This window comes from Mytilus trossulus, chromosome 1 (genome assembly GCF_036588685.1).
Source record: "Mytilus trossulus isolate FHL-02 chromosome 1, PNRI_Mtr1.1.1.hap1, whole genome shotgun sequence".
Classification (NCBI taxonomy): Eukaryota; Metazoa; Mollusca; class Bivalvia; order Mytilida; family Mytilidae; genus Mytilus; species Mytilus trossulus.
In genome coordinates this window covers 62,348,935-62,376,723 of record NC_086373.1, presented here as the reverse complement: position 1 = coordinate 62,376,723, position 27,789 = coordinate 62,348,935, and the positions used below count along the sequence as shown (strand labels likewise).

At 31.1% G+C, this 27,789-nt stretch overlaps 1 protein-coding gene and 1 long non-coding RNA gene across 4 annotated transcripts; both read left to right on the top strand.

Annotated features, from left to right (window-relative positions):
• The first annotated feature begins 105 nt into the window (after positions 1 to 105).
• LOC134685856 (adhesion G protein-coupled receptor L2-like) lies at positions 106 to 20,861 on the top strand. The gene is made up of 19 exons (XM_063545687.1): positions 106 to 1,589; positions 2,198 to 2,395; positions 3,852 to 3,992; positions 5,250 to 5,366; positions 6,664 to 6,767; positions 7,594 to 7,788; positions 8,968 to 9,030; positions 9,679 to 9,793; positions 10,239 to 10,343; positions 11,034 to 11,106; positions 11,865 to 11,976; positions 12,325 to 12,371; positions 13,312 to 13,429; positions 15,895 to 15,998; positions 16,850 to 16,952; positions 17,240 to 17,393; positions 18,576 to 18,645; positions 20,524 to 20,590; positions 20,844 to 20,861. Exons 3-19 carry the CDS (start codon positions 3,905 to 3,907, stop codon positions 20,859 to 20,861), a joined length of 1,653 nt encoding a protein of 550 aa, XP_063401757.1. The 5' UTR covers positions 106 to 1,589; positions 2,198 to 2,395; positions 3,852 to 3,904.
• Positions 20,862 to 21,097: 236 nt separating this feature from the next.
• LOC134709363 (uncharacterized) lies at positions 21,098 to 27,429 on the top strand. 3 transcript variants are annotated; one of them, XR_010105954.1, is made up of 6 exons: positions 21,098 to 21,183; positions 22,623 to 22,749; positions 24,085 to 24,126; positions 24,802 to 24,891; positions 25,402 to 25,459; positions 27,394 to 27,429. It is a non-coding gene; the product is annotated as an uncharacterized LOC134709363 (long non-coding RNA). The 3 variants fall into 3 exon arrangements; XR_010105952.1 differs by having other exon boundaries at positions 25,402 to 25,591; XR_010105953.1 differs by having other exon boundaries at positions 25,402 to 25,558; positions 27,394 to 27,428.
• Positions 27,430 to 27,789: the final 360 nt, after the last annotated feature.

Here is a 27,789-nt window from a genome sequence, read left to right as displayed (position 1 = left end):
CCAGCTGTTTTTTATAACTTCAATTCTTTTATTGATATATTAACAATGATTTATACAATATACATATTTTACTAAAATTCGCAATAATAATGTTATTTTCAATATATGTTTCTGTAATTTGTTTCATTTCTGTATCCTGTTCTTTCATATACAAGCTGATAGATACCAACGAACAGTCGTATTAACATGGTTGAATTTTCAACAATCACAATAATTTTAGCATGGATACTGTTAAATCACAGAAAAAAAATCAGTTTTAGACATAACAATGCAAATTATAGAAACTTAGCATATGTATATCAAGATAACAATGTACGTGCGGCAATTGAATTACTTATAGTAATGCAAGTGTAAATGTGTGTTGCTTATCTTTAAAAACAGAAAAAAAATATGCTTTATTGGAGGCAAGTTGCCAACAGTAGTAACCCGATGTTCAAATTTCATACATCCATTAAAATAATACAAATTAAAGAAAAACAAACAACCGAGCAAATTGTATGAACTCCAAAGGGAGAGAGACCGGAATCATCAACATACAGTCAAAATATTACAACAAAGAATCGTTAATTTTGCATATCGGACGAATATACTGGTATCCGAAGATCTAAGCTCACGTAAATATCGTCGTAAGTTGTACCGACAAAATCGTATCGATCAACCAATTAAGATTGTGATGTTAAACAGTTAAATTGTTTTAGTGTTAAGCGTGGTGTAATGTGATGTTTTCTTCCACAGATCTATCATGATATATATATTAGAAGATTTTATATGATTGCCAATGAGATAACTCTCCACAAGAAACCAAATGACACAGAAATTAAAAACTTTAGGTCACCATACAATGTAAAGCGTATGATGTCAACTGAGGATAAAACAGAAACTTTGTATTAATTAACATTTGAATTTTACATTAAATAACAACTTGTTTAACTTTAACAGCTATTTATTCCAGTACATATAACAATACAATACAGGAACCAAAGAAAATTCCAGAAATAGATTGGAGTCGTCTTCTGTCCTGCCATGATTTTTTGGATTGCAATGACCGGGTGATAAATTAATAGGACTACGAAATGAATGAACAGACCATATACAATGCTCTCTGTGAAACAGCATGGGAAATTCAGCAAGTCCAAAATTAACTGATTTTTACTGCTAATTGCTGATCTTGCTTATGACTAACTATTCTGATGCTTAGCAAAACCATTTTATTTAGACATTCTTATTGTTTTCTGGCTTTGTTTGTTTGTTCGTATTGATATATGTTTATTTGGTTTACTTATGGAGTTAGAATGTTAAGATGTTGGTTAATTTATTTCATTTCGTTTTATAAATAACATCCTTTATAACATTTCGTAAATTTGCAGTTCAACTGATAAGCAACATTAGTCTTGATGTCGACGGACAGCTATCCGCCGTGGAAGGAGGAACATTTCGTGTTAGGTGTGAGGCAACTACAGAGTCAGATTATAATGTGACATATAGATGGACATTGAACAGCACAGAGATAACATCATCCAGATTTCGAATTGAATCCACAAAAAATTATTCAGAACTCTCAGTTATAAATGCGAATCGGAGAGACAGAGGTAAGAGAAAGTGTTGTGTGCATAATACTGTTCTCAAAATTACTTCTTTTGAATACATTTTATATGTTTTGTGAAAAAAAGAAGATGATGAGAAAAACTCATAAACTACAAATTTTATAAATTCAAAATCAGAAAAAGATCAAATGACGAAGAGATTCGTGATCTACGAAAACATATTTGATTTGGAATTTATCAATGCTTTACATTTAATCTTACAACTCAATTGTAAATAAGAAAATGTGGTATTGATGAAATAGTTGCCGTCATAAAATTGGAAACAAAACAGTTACTAAATTTGTTTTGAAATTGTATTTAATTCAAAGTGGATTTTATACAATATTCATGATGAAACAAAAGCGATTGATGATCTATTAAAAAAACAATTATTCAAAAGACAATGCTTCAAAATATTTTTTTTGAGAGAGTGAGAGGTTTAGCTATCGAAAAAAAACTAGGTCTTTTGATTTTGCCTTTTGATAAGGGACATTTTTGTTTGTTTGTTCTATTATTTTACTTTTTTACTCAACTGTTATTGTATCTGAATTATGTTATGGTCGTATATACAATCAATAAGAAAGGTTTAATGTATATAATTGTTTAAATTGCAGGCAATTTAACGTGCAATGCAACTGTTTTAGATGAATCTGCATTGTCAAGTGTTGCTATTGTAGTTTTCACTCTAAGACTAATAGCAAATCCTGAAACAGTTGATAAAGGATCTGGGACTGAAGTTGTATGTGATCTCATTCCCAATACCCTCCATCAGTTAGATACTAACTTCACACTTTTCGGAAATGACATCAATGGTAAGTTCTACAACTTCTAAAAATGTATTGCGTATTCATTGATATCTTTATAGAACAGTAGGGTGGAAATGGCAACACATTAATCACAACTTTTTGGAGTTTTGTTATTCAATTCATCCAAAATGTAATGTGTAGTTATTGGAATTATGCAAGCCCATTACATAATGACCGTTATACATCGCATGGAAGCAATTTAAATAGATGCCATAACAAAACACTTCAGTTTGAACTAAATAAGTCATCATGATGAAATGGCATGTTATTATATTATCAATCAGCAGATATAAATTATATAACCTGTAACGTAAAATAAAACTCATGGAATATAGCGAAACAACAAAGAGTACCTTTGCTCCACAAGGACACAGAATTTGAACAGAATACCTGTTGAAATAGTATGCCGATATTCACATATCTAACTGTCGTAGACAATGAAGTTGGTATACCAATGTTTTAAGCCATTTAATTCACATTTTCTTTTTGTCTCGCTTGACTGAGTTAAAAAGCGTGACATATGTATGCTGTTTCTGGTGTCGTCGTCGTCAACAATGTATTATTTTGTAAATAGGTCTACTTAATGGTGAACCACCAGTGGTTTGTCAAAGATATTTGGTATGCAGTTGTATACTCATTGGCATATCTCATTGCCATGGGGACTATTTGGCTCCGTTCCCTCAGTCATGGTCAAGTGCTTTTGAAATTTTTGCTATATTTTCATGTTTTAGTTTGTGATTAGGTCAGTTTATTGGGAACCACTAGTAGTAAGTTAGTGATAATTGATATGCAGTTGTACATGGTTGGCATATCTCTTTTTCATGGTATTATTTGGCCCCGCAACCTCGGTTATGGTCTATTGATTTTGAAACTTTTGCTTACTTTTTTGTGTATTGTTTTAGATTTGGCTGGTTAATGGGGAAAAACTTGTGGTAGGTCAATAATATTTGGTATGCAATTGTATAAGCATTGGCAAGTCTCATTACCATGGAGAACATTTGACCCCGTCCCCTCAGTTAATTTCTATTGACTTTTTGCTAAGTTTGTGTTTAGGGTTGTTTTAAGGTAACTACTTAAGATAAGTTAATGGTATTAGGTGTGCAGTTGTATTAGCATTCGCACATCTTATTTCCATGGAGATTGTTCAGCCATATACCTTCAGTCATGGTTCAATGGCTTTGAACATTTGCAAAACTTACATGTTAAGGTATGATGTTATTTTAATTTCAACATTTTCATTATAAAAATTACAAAAAAGCCAGACATATCTCTATGATAACAGTTTATTGTGTATTATTATCAATCACAAATATACAATCGTTATTGCAAAACCCTAAGATAATAAGGTTTGGAAAAAAAAACCAATGGATAAGAGATTAAAGGAAAAATGCAGAGGTCTCAACCAGCCACTTGCATATCTCTGTTATCATGCCTTCAAAATTTTGTTTATTATTATTCCTAGCTGAAAGTCAAGACAAATACCAACATGGAGTAAAACTGAATATCACTGAGCTAATGGACAGTACTACAATTAGATGTGAAATGCAGCTTCAGAATCAGTCAACATTTACAAAAAACATCCTTATTACAGTTTTTGATGAAGGTATGACATTTACGTATAGTTTTAACACCGCTGGTCCTTTTCGTCATCAGGTTGGCAAAGATACCCAATATTTGTGATAATACAAATAACTCCCTATACATTTTGTTCCTCCGAATCGCTTTTCTGGATTTTAAACCTGTTCTCGAAACATTTAAATCAAATGATAAAAAAGTATAAAGGCGAACGGTTTTAGTTACCTGAAAATGTTGGTAACTACCTGACCAGTACATAAAACTACTTCAGTCTGCAATTTTAAATGACAACTGTTTCTCAAACCACGCATCTTTTGGGGAGAGATATATATATATTCATAGATATTTTAATTTGTTGACATGCAAGATAACTATATATGTTTCATTGAGACATAACGTGGTACTGTTACCAGTATAAAAAAATACTATTGTAGTGAACATATAATATTAAAGTAGGCTTTAAGAAAATTTAGGGGTAGTACATAATTTTTGTTGAGTATATGCCGCACAACCATATGTTTTGCCCTTTGAATAAAATAGTAGTGCATATCAATTTTCCGTTCTAGGATATGATTTTTCACGAAACTTCATAATAAAAGCGTCACTGTTTTAGCCGCAAAGGGATTTCCTATGGAAAATTGCGTTGTTTATATTTACAGAAATTCAACCTTTAAGATCAGAACGAGAGCGAGGACATTTGCTTAACAAGTTTTAATTAAACAACGGAAAAGGAAAACAAAATCTATGAGTCATGTCAGTTCCAAAGCTAGTAATGACTATGGAATGGTTATACTCTTAGTATATCTATCATGTTTATCTATTATATAGTCATTTTCTAAAAATTTACTGAGTGTAAAAGTATGAATTATTCTAAATTATAAGTATGCTCTTATCCCATGCAGAAAAACCTATACGTATTAGACTCAAATTTGTCGAGCTTTTGGTCCTCAATGCTCTCCAATTTTGTACTAGTTTAGGCTTTCGACCTTTTTGTTTTTTATCTGAGCGGCAATATCAAGCCTCACAAGAATGAGTTGGTAGGTTTTTGAAAGAATGATGGTGCACAGTAAATGTATGAAAACTTTAACAAAATATGTATTAACCTTCCTTTGTTTTATAAAATGTAAAATATTCCAAATATTGAAAAACAAAATTGCCCCCAAAAAAACGTGTTTTAAAGAATTTGAGTCTAAACGAAAAGTTAAATGACATTTTACATGTGGACATGAGTGCAGATTACCTAGTAATGGGACAGTCCTACCAACAAATCATTTTTTTATTGCAGCTATCCCATTCTGTGCACCTGAAACAGACACATATACTTTTGGAACACACAATATGACTTGGAACGCGACAAACGTAGGCCTTACAGCATTCTTGTCATGTCCTGAAGGATTTGATGGTAGGATTAATATAACACTTGTATTTAATTTGTATTATCCTATACAAATTAACAGTATCAAATATTCTACATGCCATTTAACAACAGACAGAACCGTTGTGCAAAATAATAAATACATTTGCAATTGTATTTGTCAAAGCTTCATGTAAGCTCAACAAATAAGAAAATCAAGAAATAAGAAAAATATTTATTTTTATGGATATGCAAACTCTTCTGTCAGAACCTTTGACGAGTGCCACATGTGGAGCAGGATCTGCTTACCCTTCCGGAGCACCTGAGATCACCCCTAGTTTTTGGTGGGGTTCGTGTTGTTTATTCTTTAGTTTTCTATGTTGTGTCATGTGTACTATTGTTTGTCTGTTTGTCTTTTTCATTTTTATCCATGGCGTTGTTAGTTTGTTTTAGATTTATGAGTTTGACTGTTCCTTTGGTATCTTTCGTCCCTCTTTTGAACCACAATACGATCGATATTTTTTGATAAATGAATGATGATATGTAGAACGCTTATTTGTGATATTGTTTTGTTGAACAAAACAACAAATTTCGAAAGTTATCATTGTCTCTGACAAAAAAGAAGAAGTACAAATATATACGTTGCCCCTGAAATTGCAAAAGTAGTTAAATTATTCAAGACTTTATAATTATATTAATAACGGTATTCAGACATGAGGATTTTCACAGTTGAGCGAATGCTTTCACTATGACTGCATACATATAACCATTACTAATGTAAGATTTTTTATATTAGTTTCTTGTGTATAAATCAGAGATAGTATGAAGTTCATTATCACTGTACTAGTATGCATATTTTTTAAGGGGCCAGCTGAAGGACGCCTACGGGTGCGAGAGTTTGTCGCTACACTGAAGACCTATTGGTGGCCTTCGCCTGTTGTCTATGGTCGGGTTGTTGTCGGTTTGATACATTCTCCTTTTCCTTTCTCATTTTTATTTCTAAAATTGCCTACTAGTAGTTGACAAATATTTCATTTTAAACAGGTTTAGGACAATATTGATACAAATTGTACGTGAACGTTTATTTTCCTATTATGATCTGAAATCAAGTTTATGTTTAAAATTTGCCTTTAACATTGCTTATCTTTATGATTGGTGAACGTCTCCTTGACATGCACAACCTTTTTTTTATTTAAATAAAGCGTTCTCACTTTTTATTCACCGTTTTAAAATGAATCTCTTTATATGACTAGCTGTTCGTTATTGGTCTGTTTGTTGACACTAACCATCCCTTTTCTTCAACGTTGATGTGTTAAAACTGATTGATAAGTGCATTTCTTTGTAGGGATGGTTTCACGCAAATGTAATCAAAAAGGAAATTCCGGAGTGTGGGGATCAGCAAATGTAACTAATTGTGAAAGACGAATCTTCAGAAACCTGATAGATCAAGTAAGACTTAATATCAAACTGGGATAAATATTGTTTTTTTGAAGAAAGCGCCTTCTGCAACTAACAAGCAATTAAATTAAAAAGGTAATGTCGAATAGTCATCAATCTGACCTTTTCTATTGACCATTTGACGGAATACTTGAAAATTTTCAGAAACTGTTATCTTTAATTATAAAAATTAGGTTAACCAAATCAATATATATAATTCCAATACTTTATATTTAGAACCAGTATCAATTTACTACGAGGGAAGGAAAGTATATGCCTTTTAAATTAACTTCATTTGTCTTCTGACCCTTTTCCTAGTTCCAAATTAAAAATGAATCGTAAATTCAGAATGTACAATTCAGCAACAAATAATATAAAGTACATACGAATGGACAAAACAAAAACCGTTATAGTAAAGCGGAATGTGACTTAATTTACTTTATTCTAAAAGTGTGGCCCTTGGTAGATGGTGCAACGACACCTTTTCAAATCGGACGTGACTACATTAATATTTATAATAAGTAACAGCACTGTCAGATGCTTGATATAACAGAACACATATTTTCATACTCTATATATCTATAGCTTATGAATCATTATTCAGAAACTGTCAAACTAAATCATACACCCATAAATACCAGTTAAAAACAGAACTAGAATTCTGTCCAATAATAACAAGATTTTTTGTTTCTTTGGGTAAATAAATTATGATTTAATACCTTACATCTCAATGTGTTAGTGGATAATTGATGTAGTACTGTTCTGGTCAATTATATTTATCCTGATGAAGGAAGCAGCAGATCAACAATCATTCAGACGCATGCAATTATTCTTTTAGCTAGAAAATGTAAATGATGGATTTCAAAATGTGTCAATCGAAGAGATCCTGAGAACATATTCGAATACTACATATTCCTTAAACAACCAGTCTTCGTTGATCACTGGAGATATCAACAGTGGAGTTATAATTCTGGAGAAAACCACTGATATTTTCTCCTCAAAAAGTAGAAATATATCATTCTCAGAAACAGAGGTAACTATTCTCTTCAAAAGATATACAATGTTATATTTGCCATGTGATAAAAGACAGTCACGACAAATTAAGACATTACGAAGAGATGAAAAAGAAATTTTTGTCTGAACTATATGTATCGATAAGTCTTTTTTTATTTCGTCTTTATTTGTTTTGTACAAATATAAATATATCAAAGTTCATAGTAAACTCTTATTAGCAGACTTTCATTTAATTTGTCTCTAACGTCTAACAAGATCTGTTTTAATTTTATGTTTAGTTAAAAAGCTATGTCTATTTTACTAGAAGGTTTGAATGGAAAATGCCTATATTCCTAAATACCACACCGTGCTGTGTAATTTTCAAAAGTATAATGTATATCATACGTACAGAACTATTACCTTATATCATGTGTCAGAAAAAGGAAAATCGCAAAAGATGTGAAAAGTCTTCAAAGTTATCCTATGAAAAATATAAATAAGAGATAAATCCGATAACTGGCACAAAAAAAGGAAAATGAAAGAAATAGCAGTTATAGTTTTTATACAAGAATATGTTCTTTGTATCTTACTAAACGATAACTTGGAAATAAATTTCATTAAAATATAGAATTAACTGTATTTTGTTAAATTATGTTTATCGTTTGAATAAGTATATCTTTTGTATATAAAAATTCTGTGAACAAGAAAAATGAGACACATGTCTCTGTAAATAACTCTTATTAAAAAGTAAAATCACAAAAATACTGAACTCAGAGGAAAATCAATTCGGATATCCATAATCACATGGCAAAATCAAATAGCAAAACGCATCAAAAACGAATGGACAAGAACTGTCATGTTCCTGACTTGGTATATGCATTTTCAAATTTAGAACATGGCGGATTAAACCTGGTTCTATAGCGCTAACCCTCTCACTTTAATGACATCATACACATGTACTATAATTTTGTTTTCACATTTTACAGTAGATAAGTCGCAATACAAACTTGTGTTTGCAATGTAACATGTAAACGGTTCTTAATTTCAAGCTCTTTTTACCAAATGGTAAGGAAGAAACATAGTTTGATCTTAAAAATGTACATATACAAAATATTACAGAAACAGTGATCGCATAATAGTACAAGTACACCATGCTTTCCCCTAACAAGATGTATATTATGCACTTAATATAAATACATTGTTTTTTCCTAATTTTCAGGCTTACTTGTCAGCTACAAATACATTATTGTCAAGTGATACGGCAACAGATTTGTGGCAAGAGGTATCTATAAAAAAAGCTCATAAAAGATTCAAAGCTTATAATTATATATGACTGACGTTAATCATCATTTAAATAAGCGATTCTGTAGATACTATTACCAATATAATGAGTATAAAAATTAACCACAGATCACTGGATTTCATAAAGAGTCACATTGAGTCATGCCAATCGTTTATGTAATTCATAAAATTACTTCGTAGTATTGTTTTAATTACAGAAAGCTTTTATGTTGGAGTTACTAGTAATGTCAAGGTCAACCACGAATCGAAAAATGTACAAACTGGAAATGTTTTATGAATTTGTTTTACCTTCATTATCGTTGTTTCTTATTCCATTTTTATTCAACACTTGAACACATTGTGCTTCGTATTCTGTTGATAATATATATATATATACATATATACAACTCGTCTAAACATCAACCCAACAATGTTAGGTCTGTAAATTTGCTTTCGCAAATTTTTGGTTCTTCCCTCGCCGGGATTTGAACCCATGCTACTGTGATATCGTGACACCAAATCGCCTGCACTGCAGCCGTCCCGCTAGACCACACGACCACCTGGGCTCTCAAAAAAAGAGCTTTCGGTGGGCATGTGTTACCTTTCCACGTCAGTTTTATATATATATATAAGAATTCCTCTTTTACAGGTTGGAGATAACAACGCAGCTAAAGTAATGAATATAACATCAACATTTGCTGGTGTTGCATTTAATTCACTTCAAAACAACAATAAAACATTGAAAATTTCAAGACCATCTTTGGGTAATTGAGTTATTTGTACATTATTTTTATTAAGATTAAACCAATTTTACCTTTAAAAATCTGAAAAAAAACCCAAATAGACTTAACGCTTCTTTAAGACAAAAACAGATCTAGATCATGATATATCGCTGCAAATACTTTATCTAAGATTATTAAGACTTTTGTTTAAAGAAAGGCTTGAAGACATTCATTCAAACATATAATGTTGTAATATATTTAGATGTGAATATCATGAATATCGAATGGAATATAACTTTTATCATAGCTGAAAGTTGATAGATTAAATATACATCGAGATCACATACCCTTTCTTCAGATACTTTCTAAATGTGTTAATGTCGTAACCTATATAATGTTTAACATTGCTTAACTTTAATCATTCAACATTTTCAGTTGGTTTAAACATTATTTATTTGCAACTTTGTAAGTAACGTGGTCTTTTTAGATGTAGAAATAAACCAAAACAACGAAGGAAACATAACTTTCCACGCATTTAATCAACCACTTGGCAAGGACGACCGTCTTTTCCTAGATAAGGAGAGCTTGAGAGGTAATGATTTTTTACTGTTTTGTGCCGTTGGGTTGTATCTCATTGACATATACTAGTAGCTCAACTCTTTATTTCAACAAAATGATTTTTAAATCATGGTGATTTATACCTGATAGTATAATAAATAAACTCATCATAGATACCAGGACTAAATTTAGTATATACGCCAGACGCGTTTCGTCTACAAAAGACTCATCAGTGACGCTCGAATTCAAAAAGGTTAAAAGGCCAAATAAAGTACGAAGTTGAAGAGCATTGAGAACCAAAATTCCTAAAAGTGTTGCCAAATAAAGCTAAGGTAATCTATGCCTGAGGTAGAAAAGCCTTAGTATTTCAAAAAAATCAAAAATTTGTAAACAGTAAATTTATAAATATAACCATATCAATGACAAATAATCTTATTTATCGTTTTATTTAAGATCTTTGAAATTATCAAATCATCATAAATTAGTATTCGAAATTTCAAATGATAGTGTTGCTTTTTCAGGAGAAAAAAAAAAGATTTGCATTTATTAATTGAGAAAATTTTTGCAATGAACTATTATGGTATAAAGTTAGAGAATAATTATCTTTCAATAAAGATAAATGAAAAGTTACAAAGACGATTAATTGCTGAATCGCATTCTTAATAATATATTTCAAATTAATGGTGTTCAATTATCAGTTTTAACAGATGTTTTATATTTGTAGAAAGAACAAATACAACAGGATACATTGCAATTCATTATAGTACAATAGCACAGTTATTGCCAAGGAAAACAAGGTGATATTAATTAAAATAATCCTGTAAATAAACGTATAGTCGTTAATATGTATCTTCAAGCATCATTAAAATATTTTTCTGGATGAGATGTTTTGAATTTTTTAAATGCTTATGTTCCTTTACTGTTCATGATATTTCGTCATGACATGTTATATGAAGTACAGCAACGAATGGCAGGTGTTCAGCGACTTTATTTGCTATTAAAATGAGAAATATGCATGATTATGATGTTGTTTATTTTGTTTTATTTGTTTTTTTTGTTATACAGTTATGTTTGATCATGAGCTTTCCTATAACGATTTTTAATGTCTGTTCTGTACTGTCGGAATTGTGATAATAAAAATGAAACCTCGCATCATTTCGCGTGCATGTCGAAAATTAGAAGACTAATATCTTCTGTCATGCTGACTTTCCTATTGACAGTTGAGGCAATTTCCAGTTTAAACAAGTGTTATTATTTTTTTCTGCTAGCTTTAAGAAAAGTTAAACGTTTTAAGACTTTACATGAAATACACAAGAAATGCTGATACATATAATCGAGCCAATGCATCGTCAACTGTTTATTTTAGCCTTTTAAAATTTGGATATACTTTTCAATATCTTATACATCAAATATGAGAACTTGAGTCTAATCAATGAACATGAATTTGACAGCTTATGTTCCTTTAAAAATAAGAAATTATAATGTTATCAATGTATCAATAGAATGTATATTCTATAGTTTAAATACATTTGTTTTGTCAATTTTTGAATAACAGTGTCGATAATCAGGAAATTACAGTGATAACGTCAGTTCTGTCACTGGCTCTACCAGGAATCGACATGCTTAGTTTGAATCCACCATTATATCTATACTTCAAATATGATCAGGTAATATATATAATAGCATATTTCATAGATACATAATAATAAATGATAGATGTTTTGAAAAACGTTTTGATTTAAATAACAAAACAAAAACATAATAAAAAAAATGTTTAAAATCATATGCAGAAGGAATATATCAAGGGGTTAAACAGTGGTAGACAAAGAGGCTTCTGAAGTTCTTGAAATACAAAATACCTTACACCTTGACTTCCTCACCTATGTAGCAAGTAGAGTAGAGATTTTTATTTAATGTGTATAATATGCTTTAATTTATTAACATTCATCATTTCGAATTTTTCGAAGATTTCGCAGTTAATAATATTTCATAATCGCCAAATCATTTGTTTGCAGATTCACGACGAAGGAGTTAGATGCTCGTTCTGGAATTACACTTTGGAGTAAGTCTAATTAGTTATCTAAAGGGAACCCCTCGTTTCAAGTAGTCGTTCAAGTAAAACAGAGTCATTTTATTTTAATGAATAAAAATAACAAATAAACATACTTTTCAGCACCTAACGACATTAAAAAAAAACCCAACAATCAAAGTGCTATTACATTTAATATTATTGCTGCTGCGTGGAGAAGCGATTATGTGTTTAATAATGTGTCGACTTTTAAAGTCGAAAGGCACATAAACAATCTGAATCGTATCACCTTCAAAAAGAGTTTGAGTATGTGCCACAGTCAAGCATCAATGCAATAATTCGTCATATGAACCTATATATGTTAGTTGAGGCAATGTGTATAACAACAACTGTTCAGCCATACATTAAATAAACAATATTTTCCCAAAGTTTGGATAACGATAACATCTGTTATAATTTTGTTTGAATTCTGTTATAAAAAACTTACTATGTATGAAATAGCAACTAGGAGGTATGATATACAAAGGGTGGAATCTGAAACCGCAATCTGATTACAACAGACATAGAATGTTTTACAAATGAAAAATAATTTTGAAAACACAATCATTGTTCTGCACAATACCACACCTGAAACTAAAATAATAATAACCGAGAAACCAACCAAAAATGCATGAAATGAAATAAAAACATTAGAATCTGTAATATGTCAAGGGTTTGGTGTTGAAATAAACCAATTGTTTTTTCATACCCTTATTGAAGTAGTTTATGAGTTATAGGTATATCTGTTAAAGATATGGCGATACTGATCAGTGTAATGTAATAATTGGAACAATGCAGCACACAAAAATAGTTTTATCATTATCAACGTAACTATTAGATTTCCTTTTTTTATACGGGACAATTGATTGCCTGTTGTTGCGAACACAAACTTGTTTGATTAAAATCAATTGAATAAAATTATTTATCATTAAAGGACAAATGGTTTTTGGTCAGCAAACGGATTAAAGACTGTTCATCAGAATAGTACCTATACAGAATGTACAAGTACTCATTTGACAAACTTTGCTGTTTTATTGAGTTTATATGAAATAGTATGTATTCATTCTTTTATTGATAATAACTATATAAATATCGAATGATCGACAGCTTAATTGCAGGAATATATTCATAACCACAACATGCCTGTTCAAATAATATTTTTTGTATTTGCACAGAATAACGATTTTGAATTCTTTTATCATGTTTAAACATAAGTTTGATAAAACTTTACTCTCGATATTGACACTTTAGTATGTTATGTTTAGAACCTGTTTACCAGTTTTCAACTCACTTTGATGTTGAAAGGTTCAAGAGCTAAAAAGACAAACTCAAACTTTTTATTGCCCACTGTTTTGAAGAACCAGAAATTATTCAACTATATCGATGCTTTAAAGCAGTTTCATTTTCGAAAGATAATCCGTACTAATGGTTAACAGAACGGATTGAGGAGGAAAACTTCAGAACAAACAACAATAAGGCTGGCTTGAAAAGTTTGAAGTCCATCGATAAATGTATCTATACTGACGATCTAATTCGGTCAGACTCCAATAAAACTGAGTATTCCACACCATATCTAATAAGAAAGATAATTGTCAAACTGTTTGACTTCTTTTCTTATAATTTCAAAAAGCATTAAAAGAACCCTAGATTGTATGCGTACAAAGGACGAATAAGGGGACAGTGAAAATCCGGAACGCATTTGTATTCTGATTGCTATGCGATTAGAATTATATTTACATATCGATAAATCTGTATGATATTCGTTATTTAGCCAGTTTAACTGAAGAGCATATTGGATTGTTATGGCCACGCAACGAAGTTGTCGGTGCCATTTAGTTTTACCCTTGTCCGAAATTTCAAAATTCCGTAGTTCTGCCATTCCGTCATTCCACAACAAACTATTATACGGAGTTTTTTTCTAAACACCTTCAGATATTGGGCTGATTTTTGGTATGTGAGTTAACCACGATGAGTTACACATCAAGTTTTTTTCCGCTCCACTAATTTTTGACGAAATTACGGGCTTTGGACTTTGATATATTGTTGAAAATCACAGTTATACGGTTTGTTTTCTAAACGATTTCAGATATTGGGCTGATTTTTGGTATGTGAGATACCCATGATGAGTTACAGATCAAGTTTAAGTTTCCTTCCGCTCTGCTAACTTTTGCTGTAATTATGGGCTTTTGTCTATGATACATTTTTGAAAATCACAGTTATACAGACCTTTTTTCTAAATGCTTTCAGATATTGGGCTGATTTTTAGTATGTGAGCAAACCATAATTAGTTACAGATCAAGTTCAAGATCGTTCCGCTCCACTAAATTTGGCCAAAATTATGGGTAAACAACCTTGAAAATTGTTAAAAATCACACTTACACGGATTTTTTTTCTATACGTCTCCAGATTTTGAGCTGATTCTTGATATATGAGACTACCATCATGTTTGTGTCCACATGTTTTATTGAAATTGCAGATTTTTCTACTTTTTGAGACGGGGCCATTCGTGTCGCTTTGATACATCTAGTTTTTGGTACATGGCCTGCTCATCTGTTATGTTATATATAATGTTAAAGATTACAAAGTAACGCAGCTTTGAACACACGTATTATTGTTCACCATATTTAGATAAGTACTTTAACGGCAGTGTCCCATTCATGCATACTAATATTTTTTTTTTATCAAAGGCTTATAGCTATCAATAAAATGAAACCCTCGAGATTAGCATAAAGTAAAGCCAACTTATCCTGGTTTTCAAAATATCCCCTGCAAATGTGTCAATGCAAAGTCTGATAATGTATTCGGTGATCTTTCAAATTACTTTGTATATTCAAACTCATCTTATTCAAGATAAGGTGGAGCAGGATCTGCTTACCCTTCCGGAGCACCTGAGATCACCCCTAGTTTTTGGTGGGGTTCGTGTTGTTTATTCTTTAGTTTTCTATGTTGTGTCATGTGTACTATTGTTTTCTGTTTGTCTTTTTCATTTTTAGCCATGGCGTTGTCAGTTTGTTTTAGTTTCACGAGTTTGACTGTCCCTTTGGTATCTTTCGCCCCTCTTTTATTCAAAATAGAGTTATAAATTGGATAGTCAAACACGCATTTCTTTTATACAAGATTCATCTATGGCACTCAATTTAAAACAATGTTAAGGTCAAATCATAATTATAAAAACTCACAAAAAACAATCATTGGTCATATCCCATAAGATATTCATCAATATGCACTTTTTGGATTAAATACAGCCATTTATCATAAATAATATATGTATATTGAAGGTCAAAATCAACTGGAAATCAGAGAAACTGGATAACAACAACTGTATCCCAGAAAATTTAGTATCTTCGAACATTAGTAAACATTATTATTGACCCTTAGTCTATGAGATATACATATATAAAGTATCAAGTTCAAACAATACAAACCAGGCTCTGTTGAATAGTTGTTCCGTTGACAATACCATTTTATCTAGAAAGTCTTTATTTACATTAATTATTGCATATGGTTTTGTTTGCAGCCAGAGAAACACGACGAGGTTCTTGCGATTATTACCCAAATTGGTTGTTCAGTATCCATTGCTGCTCTTGTCGTATTGTTAATAATATACTTTATGGAATGGAGGTAAGGTTATATTTTGAATGTATCAGTCATTTTCTTGTTTACAAACATACTTATATTGCGCAAGGAAAATCTGTATTGAACTAGTGTTGCAACTCTCAAGAAACAATTGTAGAATACACGGAAAACAGTTCGGACATTTATGAAATTTTATATTGTGTTGCATTCATAGAATCAACGTTTCAAGTTTATCCAAGCAAACCAATTCAATTGTCATTCAACATAAATGCAAATAAATTTTATTTACAAAACTCTCCCGATACCAATTATTTATCATTCAAAATAATTTAATTAATTCATCAGCTTCATTTGTTTGGTTCAGAATTTTAAGGATCCTGGTATCGAATACATATTTTTATGATAAGATACTCTAAGTAGTGTTTTTTTTATGTCTTTAGAAATTAGTTGGACTTCTAGACTATCAAAGAATGAAGATTTGAACCGGTCTTAACACCCAATTTGACAATTAGAACCTATCAAATCCTCTCCTGTTTCGCCGATACAAGAATGTCAACTGGTATTCAAATGACGATTAACACACAAATACACAATTAGATCAATTATTATATATCATATGTCATCGTAATTTTTAGATATCCGCTGTTTGACACAATACGAAGCCTTTATGAGTTCGTTTAATGCGTTCAATTGACAAAAAAACGTAATATTGTGAATCAAAGATGGTATTTGCATTTTCAATGTGAATTAAAATAAAATAAAAAAATAAAACAATTATTTCTCGAAACAGAAGGATACCGAGTGTTTAGACTTATTAGAATCCCTTTTATATTTGATAGAATCCAGTTGAATGGCTTTCATCGTTATATATAACTGTTGTTGTTATCATTTTTCAGACATGTTCCAACTGATAAGTCAAAAATTCTTGTCACTATGGCCGTAGTGTTCCTACTAGCGTATGTGGTATTCTTAGCTGGAATAGAAGGAACGGAGAATAAGGTGATTTGTATCCTTATACTTGTTTATCGCTTACTTTCTTACAATCTAAAGAAAAAAAATGCACTTTTATTAAGTTTTGATTATCATTAATTTGATGTTTGAGCTTTTGATTTTGCAATTTAATAAGGGATTTTCCGTTTTAAATTTCCCTTGGAGTTCCAGTATTTTACTTTTTGATACCTATTATATAAAAAAAGAAGGTATTTCAAATTCAAAATAATTTTGCCATTGCATGTTCTTCATTATTTTAAATTAAAATCTCACGGACTTCTGCTCAATGCTTACAGATCGCTTGCAAGGTAGTAGCTGTTGTACTTCATTTCCTATTCTTGGTTGGTATACATATGATGGTTGCAGAAGGTATTGTGCATGGTAAAATGCTGGCCACCGTATCCAAAGAACCACGTTCAATATCACCTATTTTGCTTCCAATAGCGTGGGGTGAGTATCTGTATGATTCTTATGCTATGATATTCACCCAAACATCATGATATGATGTTGCATTCGATAATTACTTAAGTAAATCAAATTTCATGAACTGTCTTCAAACCTTAACATTCAAAATGATAATAAATGATATAATTAAAACCAATCAGAAGTCAGTTGAAATATCACAAATCGAAGTACATAGATTGCAACAAAACCATGGCCTATCGAAAAAATGATGTAGGTAGCAAAATGATAACCAGGTTAGAGAAAATATCAATTTTTGGATAATGCAAATGGTTAGAGAGCTATTGATTATAAAAAGAGCACACCAACATTTTTATAATACACCAGAAAAACAATTTGGTACGTTTTAAGACTGATAAACCCCAAATATCTGTGTCGACTCGTAAATAGGATGGAGAGTTGTCGCATTGGCACTCACACCACATCTTCCTATATCTATCTATTAGATATGCTATTGTTTTCATAGAGTATTATGAAAGCATATGCTCTTCTTTATTTTTGCATGATTTGAATGGGCTAGTTTACTATTACAAAAATAGACTTCTTATCCTCGAGCGAAACAATAAAAACCACAACCAACAAACAAAACAAACAATTTTTCCTCTTATCCGTTATTGTTATATTATAAGAACTAGACATAAGTAACACGATGTATGCAAATAATTAATTAGGACATGCTTACGCTTTCCATGTGAATTGAATCCTGTTTATTGGAAGCGTCTGCATTGCTTAGTATTTAGTTTTCTATGTAGTACTTGGTAGACTGTTGTTTCGTCGTTTTTGACATGTTGTACAAGTTCTTCAAGTTATGGTTTCGATACTGCTTTTGGTGTCTTTTGCTTCATCACGTTTTTTTTTACTTCTGATTATTTCATACTTGTAATGTCATATGTAATAGTTCAACAAAAACGAAAATCTGTGTATAAATTGAGGCAACACTGAAATTTGGAAAAAGTCCGAAGTTCCAAATCCTTCTTATTAGATAATTTGACATTCTAATGCGAAGTATTGTTATTTTGATAAGGAACTTTTAGAAATTTTTAACAGTCGCATGGGGAAGGTAGTGTGGAAACCTCTACTTGATCTATTCGATGCTTTTGTTTTGTAAGTCACAAGTCTATGTTCATGTTTATAATTTTAAGATATTTAATGCAGTTTCTTTATTTATAGGAATACCTGTTCTTATTGTTGCGATATCGATGGGAGTAACTAAACTAGAGGGATACGGCGATGGAAAGTAGTAAGTATAAAACATAAGCCAAGAAATTTATAAAAATACAAATCTGTAAGTACAACTATGTTGGGAAAAAAATAACCTCTGCAGTTGATTCTTCCATGCGGTCTTATATCATATTTATATTTGACAAATGAAGGAATCATGAAAAATATTACTCTAAAATTTTTGGATATTGTATATTCGAACCACGATCCGTTTGGTTTACTAACAGATGAGGATCCAAAAGTACAGTCGCAACAGTTAGACATGATTGTATAAAAATAAGTTATGGTGTTCAGTTTGAAGGCGACACGATAAATAAGAACTACATCAAGAGCAGCAGTACGCATAAACGTTTAATAATACAAACAGACAATTAATAGAAAGAAGTCAGCAAGATCGTATGCCTCAGTTTCCACAATTAAGTGCATATTCCAGCAGCACCTGCATACGGGGTATAAATCTCCCAATTGATACGATATGCCTGTGCTTGCATTCCCTATCATGATTTTCTTGATAGAGGGTTGCTGCTCACAAGTAAGCTATTATACCAAGAGTTTCAAATGGTGAAGTCGAAATCATCCCTTCCTTCGTAGATTTTACGGACGCCATCACGAGTTGGTTGACCGTTATGGAATAACCGTTTCATAATTGATATCGGATATGTTCCTTACGTCGTAACTACAATCCCCTTCCCTTTCATGAAATTGACAAACCGAATTAGACTATTTACCGGATTTGTTATCACGTAAGCAACACGACGGGTGCCACATGTGGAGCAGGATCTGCTTACACTTATGGAGCACCTGAGATCACCCCTAATTTTTGGTGGGGTTCGTGTTGTTTATTCTTTAGTTTTCTATGTTGTGTCATGTGTACTATTGTTTGTCTGTTTGTCTTTTTCATTTTTAGCCATTGTTTTAGATTTATGAGTTTGACTGTCCCTTTGGTATATTTCGTCCCTCTTTGGTATTACGAACAGTATAACAGCGAGATTAGTTCTGTTGACTCTTCACACCTTTGCATATTGAAAAAGAGGGTCGAAAGATAACAGAGAGACAATCAAAGTCAAAGATCCAAAATATACTGACAACATCATAGCTGACAAAGAAAAAGACAAAGAGACAAATAATAGTAAACAAGACACGACATAGAAATTTAAAGATATGGCACCTGTCGTACTGATTTATGTCATGAATTGTAAACATCTTTCTAGAGTGCTAGTTGTCTTGTTATATAGATGTTGTTAAAAATTTATGTTATCTTGTTTCCATAAAACCAAACAAGATCAATAATATTTCCTTCCCTTTTAACCAAACAAGATAAAATAAAACCAATTTCTTTATTTTAATTAGTGATGTAAAATTTTCTGTTCGACAAAAGTAAGCTTATTCATAATGTAATTTTACAACCAAATTGTCGATATTCAACACCACAATAAAGACTTCAAAAGTCTAAATAATTAAATAGAAGGTGCTGTTTGATTAAACCTAAAGCTATTCAAGATGTGAACGATTGCACTGTTGAATGTCACAAGCCTTGCAGTTTCATCATGTAATGTCAATTTTGCGAGATATTCAATACAAGACCTGTTGGTGACCTTCCGCTGTTGTTTTTTCTGTGGTCGGGTTGTTGTCTCTTTGATACATCCCCCATTTCCATTCTCAATTTTTATGAATGTCTATACTTATTTCTTCTTACAGTATTTGGGTTGCACTTATCACTGACAATGGGGATTTCAATACATTTCAAACATTACCTTTGAAACATTTAGCTAGTATATAACATAAATCTAATGTTGAGGTTTTTTTTTAAAACCCTTATACTTTTCGAGTATTGTACTTGAAATTTGTGATTTTGTTTATTAGAAATAAATTTTGAAAAACTATTGGCTTTTTTCAGTTGTTGGTTATCAACAAGCAATGGACTAATTTGGGCGTTTTTCGCTCCTTGTGCAGTAATAATTGTTGTGAGTAGCCTTATTATTTCATTTTTTAAATATACTAGTTATACCAAAAAATCATTATATATCAACGACAAATTGTATACTTTTGTTGCATTTCTTTTCAATTATAAAAAGAAAATACTTCATTAAGATTTATCGTTTAAATACTTATTTACCAGTGATAATTTTTATCATCAAAAATAAATAAAAATAAATAAATACAAAGTTTTATTGTTCCTCGAATTCTGATATTAAATAATTGATAAATATATTATAGTTCATCATTTCATTGTGAAGAGGACTTTAAGATGTCTTATATATGGCAACTAATATCTATATTTTAGTTACACTTGGTGATGCTCTTTTACAGTGCATGCATTTTATACCTTTCTAAGTTTAACGAAAACTTTTCTTGTAAGTAAGCTCAAAGTCTTATCAGTTTACTTTAAATTTCAACCCACATGCAATCTGTCTAGTAATTTTTTTTTAAGATCATATAATAACATATTAAAATTATGTGTTTTCTTCCAGATCAACTTTGTGATTTTTGTTTTTGTTGTGAGGAAGCTGTTCTCTATACAAGCTGTAAAAAAACAAACAAAACTACAGAAATTTATGTGAGTAATCCCATATAAATGCATATTGTGTAGTCTTAACAGAATTTCCGGCAGAATTCCGATTATTCATATATATTGTACTACTAGTGGTTTTGAAGTGTTAATTTGTTGTTACTGATTACAAAATTGGGGGGGGGGGGGTAATTTCGTTTATTATAATTACGATTTTCATTTGTTATCAAGATTGATTGCAATAAAATCATTGGTACCAATTTTAATGCTCCAATTGTGCATTTCAACAATTACTATCTCTTTAGTGATGCTCATTTAGATCTTTAAGCTTTTCTACCTCAAAAATAGATTAATCTTAGCTGTATTTGGCAAAACGTCTAGGTATTTTTGGTCTTCAATGCTCTTCAACTTCGTACATTATTTAGCCTTTTTAACATTTCTTGATTCACGGATGAGCGTCACTGACGAGTCCTTTGAAGGCGAAACGTGCGTCTGGCGTAAATATAAAATTTCAATCCTGGTATCTATGATGAGTTTATTTATCTTACACAATCATTCCGTGATTGCTAACATGTACTGCAAATTTCTATAATCGCAACATTTGTTTAAAGTTTCGGCTTGATCAGCTGACTTATTTGTAAGATACTAAGATATGACTCGGACGCCTTTTCTTGCTCCGCTTCATGATTTGGTTCGAATTCTCTCTCTCGACGACGAAGGTTCTTTTGTTTGAATTGTTGAACATGTCAGTTTTGTTTATACAGAACTGTATGGGAGACGAGGTGTCACAAATTTTAGAAATACTTGAGGTGTCAGACCACCAATTACTCCCTCCAATTTAGAAAGGTAGCCCTACTCTGATACAAAATAGTGCTTTTGTTGCCCTTGTTTACTTAAACTAACCAACACATTTGCAGAAATGAAACTTTTGGTGAAAGAGAAATATATCTAGATCATTTTGAGCCAAAATATACTTGTCTATGAGTTTGCATAAACAATTGAGGATTAGTGCGCTCCATAGTATACTAATTTTAGATTTCCAGAAAATCAGTTTTTTAGTACCTCTATTTGAAGGTCAGTTATTTTGTTAGAAGGCTTCAAAGGTATGGTGAAAATTGGCTTGTAGAAAGCTGAAACATGTACAATTAAGGATATACCTGGTTTCTATGAACTTAAACTTAAGGTAAAATATTTAGAAAGCTGTGCAAATTGCAAATATTGGTTGAACAGATAGGGATTTTTAATTGGTGGTCTGACACCTTGAGGCGATCGGAAATGTATAATAGTGTATATAAATGTACCGAATTCATTGCCTTCTGGATTTTTCCTTCCCGAAGGAACAATGTTGTATGACTTCTTTCATTAGAAATAGATTCTATGTATATCATAACAAAATTCGATTCGATTTTTTCTTGAAAATATGTTTGGTTGCTTCTAATCATATCTTATATATGTTATTAAATCTGTGTTCGGAAATTTTTTTGTAGAACTGGATTTAGGTGTTTTTCAGTTCTAGCACCCCTTTTTGGATTTACATGGACTTTAGGATTCTTTTCTATAAATGAAGATACTATCGTGTTGAGTTATCTGTTTGTTATCATCAATTCATTTCAGGTACGTACATTTATCAATGGCTATTATCGTACCATGAATATAAAAGTTGTAAAATATATACCAAAAATTGAGAAATAAAATTCAAAATTTACAAAATATACAAATCAAACAATAAACAATATTAAAATATAACAGAGTAAAATTGGAGAAGATACATGTGAGACAATCGAATACAGACTGAAAACCAAAAACCAGGGTTGGCAGTTCTATCTCCAATACTGATACCTGCTGTCATGATCATTTAGAAAAGTAATGACGAACTTTAAATACAATACAAAGTTTAAAAACTATTATGCTAGTTGCCAGTGCTTGTGTTGAATATATATAATTTCCAAAAAAAGAAATAAGAGCAGTGCACGAGAGATATTCCTTTTGGATAAGAATATAAACAATTCAACACACTTTTAATCAACAGGACAGAAGAAAACCAGCATTTTCTATAAAATAACTTGTACCCTAAAGACTTTCGTACTTTATTTGGCCTTTTAACATTTTTTGATTCGAGCGGCACTGGTGAGTCTCTTGTAGACGAAACGCGCTTTTGGCGTACATATAAAATTTTAAACCTGGTATCTTTGATGAGTTTATTTATTCTAAACAACAAAGAATTATTTTATTTCGCTTTTCAAATATTATTCAAATAAATAACATGAACATAATATCATCCTTCAACTGATTAGTTAAGCCAACATTAATGTGTTTATTTTATTTTGTCAATAGTTGTAAGGATACTTATAGATTATCGTTGGTCATCTCAACTCGATTGCTTTTCTCGTTTGAACCGGTACGACAAAAGTGAGAAAAGCAATCGAGTTGACATGACCAATGATAATCTGTTTATCGCTGTTTTACCTATGTCATTGTAATTTTCATTGACAATGGGCAGGTGCGCCCTTACAAACTATCGATGATTTTTCATATCCCTCTACTGTGCTGAGAAAGGAAACAACCAGACAGTAGAATCAAAGGTGTTCCTAAAATAGAGATAAGATCAGAGATTTGAATATGTTAATATACCCGAAAAAGCATTAACAATTACTCAAATCTTTTATATTTTCAATCTAAAGTTAATAATTTAAAAATTGAAAATATTTAGCTTTGAAGCAGACCTAGTTTTGGCAAATATTATATGGACATGCAAGCATTTGGCATTTATCATATGGAAGATATGACATGCAAGTATTATGTGAAATTATGGTTATTTAGTAACAAGACATCATACATATATCGGAAAGCGAAGCAAAAGAACTATGCAAAGTATTTTTTTGTTTGTCTTTAGGAGTGCAATTAAATAATTGAATTTAATGTTAACGCCATATCAAACTATTATTTTAGGGATTGCTGATATTTATTGTACATGGATTATTAAACCCAAAAGTAAGTTTCTAGATGCTTTCATTTGTATCAACAATGAATTTAAATGCTATGCAAGATTTTGTTTCATATTTATCAGCTTTAAGAACAAATATATCAATACACAGAACAACTTGTAATAAGCACAGCTTTAAACTATAAGTTTAGATCGATTTACATAGATTCAAATTTTAAAGTAATCTATTTGAGAATTGAACGCATGGCGATTGTATAGCAAAATAATCCACAAATTAATAGAATATAATCTTTTAAAGATATTTTGCAGAATACATTTTTTTCAATTAATCGTTATGATATCCCATCACCCCAACTTCATTGATCAATTGGTGCTTCAATAATCTATTAATTCTAATAAACAAATTGACCATGACCGCCCTCTTATTGTTAGGGAATCCCGCCAAACCTTCGTCTTATAAGTTATCACTTACAATTTCTGGGAATAGCATTGTAAGTGTAGATAACTTGACATTTTTGTCATGCTAATTTTAAAGTCTTCTCAAACAGGAAGAACTTAAATTTGTATTCGGAGTAAATGATTCTGATTTAGACTGGAGCTTCTCTCTACTAATTTTTGACAGAACCGTCCAAAAGTTCGTATAACAAATCATGACTTACAATATCTAAAAATATAATTATACATGTATACAACTTGATTTATGTGAATTAAATATATTTCAGATTCAAGGTTCATGGAAACGGAAAATATCAGTGTTTCGAAAGAGAGAAAAGTTTACATCTACAACAAAGACAACCGACGAAATTGCTTTTGTAAGTATTTTTCTATTTGTATTAAAACATAGTTTTTAAATTTTCTATTAAGCAATATTTTATTCTTCTGAATATTCCTGTATCTTGGATCTCGTGTTCTTCTCGCGTCCAGTAGGTCGTGTCTTTGTGGTCATATAAGAAACTTAATATAGCACTTGGCATATAGAAAGCGAAAAGACTTGTCGTCTCGGAACCAGAATAATATGTCCGGGTAGGGTAACAGTTTTTTTTACAGTTAATTGCTTCTTTCTAAACTAGTATGTGAACATTCAGGCTCATCATGTCGACCTTTGTCAACACACGGTTCACATTCATAACACATCAATAGGTATTCATGTTGTCTTACAAATGTACGCTGAAAAGCCATCCATATATCTAGATAGTCTAGCTTTTTTTGTTTCCATCTTTTTTATTGAAATTATTTCGATAATATTCATATTAATATTAGATTCTGAAATTATGCTTTCGAAAACTTGCCATCCATTGAAAGACGTTCTTCTTCTTTTACAGGACGACATTACAACTGTCTCGAGTAAAAGAGTTTATTCAAGTTTAGAGCCTACAGAAGGTAACCAGTATTCAGGTTTAGAGCCTATAGAAGGTAACCTGTATACAGGTTTAGAGCCTACAGAAGGTAACCTGTATTCAGGTTTAAAGCCTACAGAAGGTAACCTGTATTCAGGTTTAAAGCCTACAGAAGGTAACCTGTATACATAGCTATATGTATATATGACCGTTTATTTTGTACACAAAAGATCACGATTTAAGAGCATATCAGTTAAGTTTGTAAAAAATAAATATCTCTGCTGGAAGAATGTAAGCCCCTGATGTATTAAATACCATCACAGTAGCCGACTGTTTCGGTACTGGAATAAGCATACGGATATTGTTTGATTTTAGTATAGTATTTAAAATTTTATAAATCATTTCAAATTAAGGAATGTAGCTCCCTTATACGTACATCTAATTTAAATATTCGGATGTTGATTATTTTGTTCAAGGTAGGTTTTTGTCAGCCCTTTAATGCTTTTTTCAAGTTTTCAAAATAAGACGTTCAAATTTGATAGGTTTTGAGCATCGATAAGAATAAATTGATTGTCATAATGCGTAGCTGGTGCACTGAAATCAATTCCGATAATGTTATCAACCCAAGTTTTTGGTGCGGTTCGTGTTGCGTAGTCTTTAGTTTTCTGGGTTGTGTCTTCTGTACTATTATTTGTTTGTTTGTCTTTTTATTTTTAGCCATGGCGTTATTAGCTTAATTTCTATCTATGAGTTTGACTCTCCCTCTGGTATCTTTCGTCCCTCCTTTGTCATTATCAACCTTCTTCGTTTTCATAATCCAAGTATCAGTTCCACAATAATATTCAACAAGGTTCCATTTTGTGTTTTTAAATCTTCAGAATTCTTATTCTGAGAGACCACGTTATACACATGTTTGTAATTGCAAAAACCAGGCTTATATAATGCTAGAATGTTGCTATAAAGAAGCGGACAGTTTGCATTTTGGAAGATAAAATACCTCTTTTGTCGAAATACTTTATTAGGGAAATTTCAAATCTTTCAAAAATTAATAAGCATCATCTTAAATTCTAAATCTTGCAAAATTAATAAGCATCACCTTACCTTTTAATAAGATATCTTTAATAAGACAATTGTTGTCATAGAAGTTTGGACGGCAATCTTAGTGTTATTAAAAAAGGTATTCAATCAAAAATAATTTGTAATTTGAACTTATGCTTAACCTCACGAACTAAATCTCCATGACGACATTACATTCACATAGAATGTAACCAACGATACAACATCGCTAGCAAGTATCTGTCTGAGAAAAACTGTCGTCAAAGAAAAAATAGAGCGACCACGCATCGTTATAGGAAATTCATATGAGACTTACTTAACAAATGAAGTACCATTAACAGGGAAATTATGCAAATGAGAGTTTTAGATTTATTCATCCGCCATATTTTTTGTCTTTTGAATTTTAACCGCGTGTATATAAAATAAGGATATATAATATGAATGTCAACTATTTCGAACAAAAGGACGCCGAACGTCCTATTCAATGCAAAATAATAGAGAAAAACAAATATAGCAAACAAAGAACAACAAACAACAACAATTATAGTATTACAGGCTCATGACTTTGAACAGGCACATTTAGCAACTGATTAAAACAAAAACCCTTACGTTATGATTTTTTTTTAAATTAGATACGGATACAGACTCCTTAGTGGTATTTGATAAACATATGTTGCGTTTTCATCAATCGACAAATAAAATGTAACATAATGATCCCTTTTACTTATAGTGCGATAGAAACAACAATTACAATTGTTTTATGACTTTGTTGAGGGTATACATGCATGATGTGTCATAATAATACCCGAAATCCCATTTATTTTTAAAATAAAACGCAGATAGCTTTCGTCAGTTTAGAACACTGCAGTACGTGTCCCAACTAAGACAATGTTACATGCGTTTCTTTTTTTTTATTTCCAGGCATTGAGACTGAATCATGACTACAAAACCCGAACTACAAATATAACCTGATTGTTATTGCATGCATTTTTCATAATAATTTTCTTGGAAATACCATGTAAGACATAATCGAATCTAATGATATTACTATTTTTGAATTATGGAATGTTTCTTTGTATTAGCTTTTTTGATGTATTAATGATAGTGAAGAGTTATGTTGTATTTTGCTGTTGAATGTATGTATCAAATGAATATATATAATAAATAAAGTGGCTGAAATGAAAATTGTAATTCATATAAGGTACAATGTAGTTAGTTTAAATAATACTTATTTACAAGTTTCAGTTCTCATGTTATTTATTATACGATACACGAACCACACTTTCAATGTAAAATATGAACGTAAAAGTAATGGCA